This window comes from Astyanax mexicanus, chromosome 5, assembly GCF_023375975.1.
Source record: "Astyanax mexicanus isolate ESR-SI-001 chromosome 5, AstMex3_surface, whole genome shotgun sequence".
NCBI lineage: Eukaryota > Metazoa > Chordata > Actinopteri > Characiformes > Acestrorhamphidae > Astyanax > Astyanax mexicanus.
The window spans coordinates 8,713,149-8,724,206 of record NC_064412.1 but is presented as its reverse complement, the minus strand read 5'-3'; the positions used below and the strand labels follow the sequence as shown (position 1 = coordinate 8,724,206).

General features: G+C 38.9%; 1 protein-coding gene across 11 annotated transcripts in view; it reads right to left on the bottom strand.

Annotated features, from left to right (window-relative positions):
• Positions 1 to 236: 236 nt before the first annotated feature.
• The window catches only part of ralgapb (Ral GTPase activating protein non-catalytic subunit beta), a 44,843-nt gene continuing 34,021 nt past the window's right edge, over positions 237 to 11,058 (bottom strand). For all 11 annotated transcript variants that reach the window (XM_049479260.1, XM_049479261.1, XM_049479262.1 and 8 more), the window contains 9 exons: positions 9,908 to 10,117; positions 8,973 to 9,131; positions 8,682 to 8,841; positions 7,900 to 8,022; positions 6,188 to 6,324; positions 5,716 to 5,821; positions 5,188 to 5,263; positions 3,602 to 3,750; positions 237 to 2,340 (listed from right to left, as the gene is read on the bottom strand). In XM_049479260.1, coding sequence (XP_049335217.1) covers positions 2,147 to 2,340; positions 3,602 to 3,750; positions 5,188 to 5,263; positions 5,716 to 5,821; positions 6,188 to 6,324; positions 7,900 to 8,022; positions 8,682 to 8,841; positions 8,973 to 9,131; positions 9,908 to 10,117 — 1,314 coding nt within the window. In that variant the 3' untranslated portion in view covers positions 237 to 2,146. The remainder of the gene's footprint in view (positions 2,341 to 3,601; positions 3,751 to 5,187; positions 5,264 to 5,715; positions 5,822 to 6,187; positions 6,325 to 7,899; positions 8,023 to 8,681; positions 8,842 to 8,972; positions 9,132 to 9,907; positions 10,118 to 11,058) is intronic.

The following is an 11,058-nucleotide window of genomic DNA, read 5'->3' as shown; positions in this document are numbered from 1 at the left end:
ATCAGCAGTAAAGCTGTAAAGCTTAGCAGAGAATCCATTTCTAAAACATCCAGATAAGCGACCGGAAAAATGGCAAGAAAGAAATCCTCCCAATCTTAGCGACCTTCTGCTGCCCCCAACTACCCCTTCTCTCCACTAAAGCAAAGCATTCTGAGTAACAATCGTCCAGTGGAAGATCGTGATAAAGAAGAGCTCAGATACGAGGCAGAAAGCGCATGAACCAAAAGCAGAGCAGATTTATGATAAGAAGTTAATTAAAATCTTTATTTCATTACATGTGTTACATTCAATACCCAATGTGTTTCTTTAGGACACATATATGATAGGCATAAATACAAACAAGCGTTCTTTTTTGTGCCTTTCCTAATAGAATGAGTGAGCGAAACTTCACACCCTCATATTTACATGTAAAGTCCAACTTTATACAAAGTCGATGCCCTCAATATTTACAGAAAAAAGAAGAAAAGGACGTCTCTAACCAACCGAATAAAGGCCCAAGTCTTGTGCACTGGAAGAAACGGTTCATGAAAGTTGGTCTTTTTTTATAAAGAAGGAGGAATCTTCTTTAATTAATCGAGTGTGATTTTTATAGACACAAAATGGATGTGAGGTATTATCAATTTTCGGCATATTTACTTATTATTTAAAGTATTATTTAAAGTCTGTCGACTTTAGTTTGTTTACTTAGAGGGCATATGAGACTTTTATTGATTTATTAGACCAACACAAGACTTGTCCTTTACTGACTAAAGGCAATTCCTCTTTAATCAATGGAGAGAAATGAAAGAAAAGAAGAATGAGCAGGTTAACCTGAATGAGCATCATGGACCAGCTACAGTAATGTTTTAACAGTCATTCCTTTCAATCGACTCTTCTCTGTAGTGACCTGTGTTTTAAAAGTTGCGTGTCAAAATACAAAGACAAAAATGACACTAGAAGCGTCTCTCAGGAAACGAGAGACAAAACATGGATTTCCTGTGGATCAAATTCTCATTTTGTAATCGAAATAAAAAAGTTTGAAATAACGAAAATAACGTCTAAAAAAAAGACCAGTGTTTCTGACATCCAGCAGAAATTGCAAAAAGAAAAAAGTGGCACCTACATTTACCAGATAACTTACAAAATAAAACAGAAAGAGAACACAAGAAATGAAGGATAGAAGCCCTTATGACTCTTTGAATTGAAAATGTGTCTGGATGGATCACAGTCAAGCTGCAACAACGAACACCTACTGGTGAGATTGATCAAGAAATAAAATAGTGTAATAGAGTAGTGTATCCCACCACAGGTTCAGCCGCGCCAATCCCATAGTAAGCGCCAAAAAACGTGTGGGATCTAGAAGTCTAGAAGTACTGGAGTGCTCAGTAGTTTGTCAATGACTTTATAAAACTCAACCATTCTGGAGGACTTTTGAAGCCATCTTCACAACCGTTACATAAATAGATTCGATGGAAAAAGCCAAACATTCTCTGAATGGAGTATTATTAAGGACCTGGCATGATCATATTTGAGAGGGAAAGCGACAGACAGAGAGAGAGAGGGAGAGAAGAACAAAACGAAAGAAAAGAAAGAAGAAGAAAAAGACGAGGAGGAACATAAAGCTGAGGTCAGCTTGTTGGAGTGCATTGAATTACATGACCATGTCAATGCATATGAAGAATGGTAAAACCACCTGAGTTTGAAAAGAAAATTATTCATGTTATGCATCAACACAGACTGGCACTATTTGTGTATTTGTGTGTGTGTGTGTGTGTCTAAGGAGGACAAAGAAAAGCCATAATCAACCTCTCCTATATATATCTCTATACCCCACTCCTGCAACTGCATTAGTGTTTCTTAATGAATGATAGTATTCTCAGAGTCAATTGTCTCCTCTTGCATCTATATCGTCTTCTTTCCAGTCTTGGTTGATGTCAAAATAAAAGCATGTGAAATACAGTAATGAGGAAATGGAAAAAAGCATCCATTCTGGCATCAGCTTTTAGACCAGCTAGGAAGTTGTCATGGTTATGACTGGAGCTGCTGACAGCTCAGAGACTATGGCCATGTAGCCAAAAAAAAAAAAAACACAGTAATTCTCCATCCATCATGTGTGCGCCTGTGTGTGTGTGTGAGAGAGAGAGTATTTTTGGGGTGGGTTGTGTGTTTAGGGATTGAGGCTAGTCTCTCCGACCTCCTGGAACAGTGACGTGTAGAACTCAGGCTCCAGCTGCTTGTTGCGGTAACGGTTAACGATTTCGGATATTTTCTGTTTCCGTCGTACGTGAGGAGGGCTGTACGAGTCGCTTTCCAGGCGCTTCCTCCGACATGCGTTTATTACAGTCTGTCTCACCAAAAAGCCTGAAAAACAAAGACAGGAGGAGATGGATCAGAGAAATACACCTGCATCTTGTATTTAGCCAATTACAGTGCTGTAGCCTTTAACTTTATTCAGTTATAGATGTGTAAAAAAGGCATCAATAAAAAAATTGCACAAAGCACAAACCACTGCTGACCAAATTTAACTCACTCAAAGGCTTATTTTTTAATGTTCAAATAAACATTGAGAGGAGGGCTCTAAAGGTACAGAAAATTCACAGTTTGGTTCACACCTCAGTATAAACCCTGTGGTTCGGTAGGTTTTCGGCACAAAAAAAATGATGGTGAAAAAAATAGCTGGGCATTCTGTATAGCTGCACCTTTATTAACTTCACAATAACAATGAATCTTCATTACAACCCTGTTTTGCTTTTTTGAGATGGAATGTCTTTCATTAAATGCTTGAAACCAGGGTTCTCTCCTACTGTCATCATGAGAGACTCCATCTTTGGAATATTGTTGGAATAAACAAAATATGAGCATGATTGTCGAGCTTTATTATGAACAAAAACAACAGCATTACTTTAATTGCCTAAACAACCCATATTTTAGTTACATTTAAATTATTTTAGTGGTGTCAATCACTAAAAAATAAAATCTTTTTTTATTTTTATTTTTTTATGAAAATTTCATTAGTTTGTAACTTGAAGCCCAAGCATAGTTGGGTTATGCAGCAGGACAATGACCTGAAGTAAATATGTCAAAAGGCTCAAAGGATTTGCGTCCAGACTTAAATCCCTCAGAAATTATGTGGCAAGACCTTAAACAAGCAATTCATGCATAAAACCCTCCAAATTAAAACAACTCTGCAAAGAACATTGGGCTGCATTGTTGTAAGACTGATTACAAGCTATGAAATATGTTTTTGCAGCTGTTACTGCAAAGGGTGATACAAACTGTTATTTAATTTTGGATTTTCTTTTGTTAATGGGTGACACGGGTCTTGAATGCATTTTTTCTTTAATAAATGTAATCATAATTTTTTTCATGTTTACATCTTTATGTGTTAACTTATACTGTCTTTATATAACTATAACAAAATGTGCTGAAATATTTAAATGTGACAAAAATGCAGAACGAAATGAAATTTTACAGCATTTTCAATTCAACAGTAGAAAAAAAAAACACAGAGAAGAAACTTCATTACTGGTGATATTCAAACGATCCTGACATGCTTAAAATCAACAGGTCATACTAGAACAGAACAGTCCACGTGAGAACAGATTTACAAACAGGAACTAACCTAGTGATCGCCTGCTGACCACCATGTTGTCCACTAGAGGGATGACCATGCTGAACTTGCCCATGGCTCCGTGCAGCTTGATGCGGAACAGACCGGTTTTCAGTGGGTGGATGAAAATGACTGGGACGTCTTTCTCCGAGGAGCTGGATCTGCGACAAAGACTTGGACGATTATACAACCCTCGAAAAAACACCTCAGAGTTACACAAGAGTCCTCATGACTGAATCCTTCTCTAGGTAAAATCTTTAGTGTTTTTTTTTTTTTTTTTTTCTTAAAAAGTGGAAACTGTGGCCTAATGCAGGTTCTCAACCTTTTCATAACCCACTCATAACCCTGTTCATAACAAGACAGCATAACAACCCACAAGAAACAAACAAAAAAAAAACGATATAGACTTATTTATTTATTTGTTTAGGCTGTGTGTCTGCATCAGGCACCCGTGACTGAGATTTCTCAAACTAATGGTTTTCATCATTAGCATATCCTCTGCAATTATTTATTTTTGTGTTTCTATTATATTTGCATGTTTATATTTTGAACATGATTCAACTCTTAGATTTTATATATGGACTACTGCGTCCCCCTAAGGTGGTTTGTGGACCACTACATGGTGGTCCACGACCAACTACAAAACCCTGGCCTAACGGTTAGAGAAGCAACATAAAAACCACCCTTAAGCAAGACACCTAACCCCCAACTGCCCTTAATCACATGTTAAATACAGAGGTTTCATTCAAATGAACTTAAAAAGAGGTAAAACGATGGTGTATTGCTCTGTGGTTGCTATGGTATTCCAGGTGTTTACCATGGTGTTGCTAAATGGTTGCTAATGTGACTTGTTACGCTACATTTACACTGCTCCGTCATGCTGATGCACAGTGATGTATCACATTCATTTTCAATGGGAAGCGTTGGCTCAGTCAGACGCAGTCGCGCAGTGCATCGTGGCTCTGGGGGATGTGATACGATGAATAGTTGAGCTGAGGCGAACTTCATGCAAATGAATCTGTCCAAGGTAATACGTCTATCCAATCAGAGAGCAGGTGTTTGCGCAATACATGTCCTCAGCACAGCGTACAAAGACATTTGAGCTCTTCTTTCAAGCGTTCCAGAGAAGAATGGAAGAAAAGCTAATCATTGCGGTTTCAGGCTTCCCTGTCATTTTTGATCCATCCCTGCCAATGTACAGGGACTCCTTGTTGCTGAGATTATCACTGGTGGGTTTTGAAAACTTTGTTATAAAATTTAATTGGAGAAGTTTGCTTTTGTTAGCCTATATGCTCCTCACTAGGCAGTGTTATGAAGCTCAATCGAACATTTATATCTGAATATACATTTAACATTGGACGACGCAGTGAACGTCTTTGTTACGCCCACATGTGACAGTCTGGATTTGGAACGATGATGAAACTAAAAAAATAAATACAATGTGCTACAAATACTTTATAATACTTAAATCTTAAGTTATAGAAGTGACTTAACCGTAGAAATGCATTAATGGAGGTTTAAACAAGCCAATGTATTCCCATAATCAACAGGCAGTGTAAATGAAGTAAAATATAGAAGAGAGGGGTGGTGTTATTAACCTGGAAGCATTACTGTTGACTGCACTCTCCACTCCTGTACTGGTCTCCGCCAACAACTCGGACACAGGGAAGTTTTCTATAAAGAAGAACAATTACAATGTCAGAAAAGACAGTTCCAAGTGCATTTAGCAACAAGACTTGGAGAACTGGATGCAGGGCTATCGTTCCAGAGAACACAAATATACTGCTCTAAAGCTTAATACTGGAGTGGCCTTATACCCTTCTTCCCGATGTCTGGAATTAGGTACGCATATCAACAGATGCTCCAGAGTTCTTTCTTTTGGGAATACTTCTCTACAGAGAGTCTTTTAAAAAATAATTTGTAAAATGTAGATACATTTGTGTGGTGTTTTTTTTCTTCTTATTCAACACAAGTGTATAAAAATCCCTAAAACTCTGGATATGAGGTGCAAAAAAGCTTCAAGAGCAGTAACTATAGCTTTGTTGAAATATCTTCTAAGTCACAAACCTACAAATAAAAGCCTTATATAAAGATTTATGATCACAAAACAAAAAAAATCCTCTTACCAATGTCATCATATCGCTCCACCCAGACCACCAGTACTTTAGTCTCTGGACCCAGTGGAGGTATACTCCTGCCCGACGGCAGCTTCTTACTCTTCACTGTGGGAGACTGACACAAACAGGACAACCGTTACACAACAACTACACACACCCAGACAACACAGGGTTTCAGCTCTTTCCTGACTGAGGGGGTATTGAGGGTATCCTGCTTTTAAAACACATCTTTGTTATCGGATGCGTCAAGGGCAGACATGTAAAGTGAGAAGCCGTGTGCTGTAAAGGGAATTCTGCTACGGGAAAAGCAATCAGCAGCTTCTGTCCTCCCTGCAGCGCACTCTGCCAAACACTAGAGCCGTGCACTGCCTTTGTGCATGTTTACGCAGTGCTGCTTTCTCTTCGGAAAACTGAGAATAGTTGGCTGAAAGTCTGAGACCACAAAGAGAGACGGAGTGTAAATATGTGTGTGTATGCTTACCCGCTGTGTCAGGCCCATGTTGTCCGAGTGGTTGGGGAAGAGCTCCAGTGTGAGGTTGGGTTGTTTCAGCAGGCTTGGCAGCAGCTCCATCTGAGAATCAGAGTCTGCCGTGGGGAAACTGTTCTCCGATGACTCCGCTAAACATGGAAACACACACAGACATGCACACTCAATTCAAATAGCCTACTGTATTTTTCGCTCTATAAGGCGCACTATCAATAAACGTCTCTTTTCTGGTCTATTTTCATACATAAGGCGCAGTGGATTATAAGGCGAATTTTAAGAGACACCATAAGGAACTTCTAATTCAGCAGGTCTCTCCGTTAAGTGGTAGTGGGGGGTAGCTAACTAAGTTAAGTAAAGCTAAGTAAATAAAACTAAGTAAATAATTCTAACAAGCACTGGATGTTAATCTACAAAGATTACTCTTCTAAAAACTATTTGTTTGGGTTAAGTGCTTCCATTTATTTACAGAACGCTTAGATTACCGAATTTCTCCAGTAATAGGGCTGGAGCATTAGCATTAGTGGCTAACTGTTAGCTGGTAATGCTAACGCTGCTCCAGCAGTGCTAGCCGGGGTTAGGAGCAGGCTACAGGCTGATAATACTCACCTCAGAGCGGTAAAAAGCTAGCGCAGTTAGTGGATAATGCCAAAGCTGGTCCAGCAGTGCTAGCTGGAGTTAGGAGCATGCTACAGTCTTATAATACTCACCTCTGAACAGGGAAATAGCAGTTAGCAGTTAATGCTAATGCTAATCCAGCCCTGGTGCTGGAAAACTAAACTGAAACAACTGTATAATGCTGTACTTCAGTGGAGTGGTTCTATCTGACTGGTAGAATTTGTACATAAGGTGCATCGGATTATAAGGCACACTGACAATTTCTGGGAAAATTTAAGGATTTAAGTGCGCCTTATTGTGCAATTATCATTAATTATTAATTATCATTAATAATTTCCAGTCAAGTTCACTAGTACATACGCATCTCAAAATTTTTAATATAATTGAAAAGTTACTTTATTTCAGTAATTCAGTTCAAAATGTAAAAGTATTATATAGATGTATTACACACAGAGTGATCTATTTTAAGCGTTTATTTCTTTTATTGTTGATGATTACGGCTTACAGACAATACAAACCCAAAAATCAGTGTCTAAGAAAATTTGAATATTATATTAGAGCAACTTTTTGCAGTGTGAGCAGTGTGCCAAGTCCTGCTGGAAAATGAAATCCTCATCTCCATAAAAGTTGTCAGCAGAGGGAAGAAGCATAAAGTGCTGTAAGATTTTGTGGGAAAACAAAACTGCACTGACTATGGACTTAATAAAACACAGTGGATCAACACCAGCAGATGACATGTCTCTCCAAATCATCACTGATCATCAGTAAATTTTACATTTAATTTGTGAATCAAGGGAGCAGAGTCTGGAGGAAGAGTGGAGAGACAATGCTGAGTCAATTCTGCTTGATGTCTAGTATGAAGTTTACATAATCAGTGATGGTTACAGTTGTCTCACTGCAATATTTTTCATAAATATAAATATATACACACTATTCTAGTAGTGAATAGGGTATCCTCCCCTTGCTCTCACACACTGAAAACATTTTTGAGGTTTTAGTTCATGCTGATATGGCTTTTTAAGCAGTACAAGAATTAACACATTTCTACAATAAAAGTGGATCCAAATCAAATCTGAAGAGTCTGTACTTACCGGAGGAGTCACTGAGTGAGGGCACCACAAAAGCAATTTCAGTGAGGGCATCAGCGTAGTACAGCACTCTCTTCTCACCATTAAAAACCCCGCCTCCAGTGTCTCCCACCGACACACACTCATCTGCAACACGGACAAAAAAAAAAGAGGTAGAAAAAGGAATCAATATATATCATGATATGACATGAAAACATTCTGCCTCAGAAAAACCCAAAATCACACCAAAAAGTACACTGTTCAACAGGGGTCGGCAATAGGCATAAAACCTCTGGCCCGTGAGGTTGTTTGAACTATAATGACAAAACGAAAAAATAATGAAAAGAAAAAAATAATAATAATAATAAATAAAATGCTTATCTGGCGAGCTTTTGTTTACATTCCTCCCCTGTCTCTCTGTCGTGTTCGGCTTAATTTTAGGTTACGTCCGTCCTTGCGTCCTTGTTTTTTGCTCTTTTTTGGGCTCCCTATCTCCTTATAAGGGTGTTTTTTCCCGGCCGTGTCCCAACTAGTGTTCGGGTTCGATTCCGTGTGCGGAGCAGTGCGTTTTTTTTTTTGTTTTTTGTTTTCCTTGGGTTTAGCTGCTTTAAGATCAACTGTTCTGCAATTGGGTTTAACAAACCTCTGGGCTGGAGAGCTACTAGCCTGTAGCTCCATCCTATTACACTTCATTTTCCAAAACAGATTTTTTTTTTTGTGGCTGCCACGTAATGGCTTAAAAAAAGTCTGCCCCGCGGTCAAACTTAATTGCCGACCACTACCATACAACATAGTAAAGGCTGTACCTGGTGTTTCAGTGCCACTGGATGTGTTGATTGTCCAGCTGGTGTACACACTTCCAGTCCAGCCTGGGTGTTGCCCGACTTCCACTGGCCAGCCCAGAGACAGCAGCAGCTCCAGGAAGTGTGGCTGGACATTCGCAGACGACTCCACGTTTCTCAAGATCTACAAGAACACATGAACACAGTGAATCACTTTAAATGTGATGCAGGAACCTACTCCTTATAACTGTGTGTAAATGTCACTGGCGGTGTAAGGACAGCGCAGTGGGATGACCTGGCTTTGACTGCGTTTACCTCTTGGCTGCTCTTCTGCCCCGCCTTCATGTAGAAGATGAAAACGGTGTCGCAGGGTCGGCATGGTAACAGGTCTAGGAAGCCAATATCATCAAAGAATCCTGGAACAGCCGAGTCGAGAGCAATGAGGTGGGGAGGCAAACGGCTATTACCTGGCTCCTGGAGATAAAACACACACACACACACACACACACACACACGCTCTGAATTACTGCTGGTCTCCTTTCTGACCGTTTTGAGCTGTATCGCTGTATTTTCACCTTTTAAAGGGTAAGTGTTAGCACTCATTTATAATCAAGAGATACAGCGTCTCAGTCTGAATAAACAAATGCTAAATTTAAAACAAAGCTAAAACATTTAGCAGCCCTATTAATCATGTGATCTGTGTGTTGTTTGGCTGCTTTAAGGATCTGGAGTGATCGATGGGTGAGTCTAGAGTCGACTCATTGAGTGAATTGGTTCACAAATCGAGCCCAAGCACAGCTGCAGGGAAACTCAGGGACTGGATTATACCTCAGAATGTGTGTTTGTGTCTGAAAACTAAGAAATAAAGCAGAAAACGAGTCACAGAAAGTTACTGTTACAAAAACTAGGATTTTTTTCCAGCTCTATCTAGTCATATTCATGCATATATATGCTTTATGCTGATGTGTTAAGGCATTCTTGAGTTCTTAAGCTGAAAATACGCCTCACCTTTGTGAGCATGTTGTGCCCCTTTAAAAGTAGTAGTAGAAAAATATAATATATATATTTTTTGTAATCGCGGTACTCAAATTATTTGAGGAATCGGTTCACCCCTAGAAGTATCTGAAGAGTTGTTTATTATTTACTTATATATGTCTCTGCTACAGAAAAGCAGTAAGAAATGAAAGTACCTGAAAATAGCATCCACAAAAACAATGCTATAATGAAGTTCAGTCTGTCGTTTCTAATACCTTAAGAGCCTCTAGCGACAGGAAGCCGAAGTGTGACAGGAAGAGACGGGCGGTCTGGAACTCCTGTGCTGGAGGAGGAGGTTTGCAGTCAGTTAGAGGGTCAGGAAAAGGTTTGTTCTTCCACACCTCCTCAGTGTGATGCTCCAGGGTTGTCTCATACTCTATCTGCTTCACCATCACACCACGCAGCTTCTCATGCTGTTGCTCCAGCTGAAACAAAACACACACACACGCTCATGAAAATCAGCATGATTTTCACATTATACATTGAATATAGTGGGTCTTAAAACTACAAAGACCTGCTTATCTCCCACCATCTCCCTCAGCTCCATCCTATAAACACCTAAACATCACCGTGACATTACACCAGTTACAAATACAAACATAAACCTGCAGACAAGCTGAGCTTTGTTAGTTAGGTCCAAATTAGCTTTTTAACTTATTAAACCCTAGGCTTATTATTATTATTATTATTATTATTATGCAGTTCATTATAATATATATTATACGTGGAATCATCCAGTATCTCTCAGTAAATGTAAATTATTCAGTAAATGTTGTGAATAATTTTATATCTATTAGAAATGATTCTGTATTTATTTTAATGGATAGAATATATCAGCTATTTAATCTCCATCCAGGTCCAAGCATTCAGAGCGCCATCTGGTGTTCTCAAGATGCCATTAATGGACAAGACTGCCCACTATTTTATGTTGGAACATGAATTATGCAATGATCTATTTAAAATGATTGTTTAAAATGATTCAGTAACTGCTAAAAATGATTTATAACATCTTATATCTATATCGTAGTAACAATTATAAAAAGTTCAGCAACTGCAAATAAACTGATATGTAATATACAATATTTTAAGAAAAGTATTCGCTCACCCATCAAAATAATTAAACTCATATGTTTCAATCACTTCCATGATCACAGGTTTATAAAAACCAACCACCAAATCATGCAGACTGCTTCTACAAACATTAGTGAAAGAATGGGTCTCAGGCTCTCAGTGAACTCCAGCACTGTGGTAATGTGATAGGATGCAGCACCTGTGCAACAAGTCCAGTCGTGAAATTTCACTACTCACTACTAAATATTCCACAGCCAACTGTCAGTGATATTAAAACGCAGTAGAAGCAACTGGG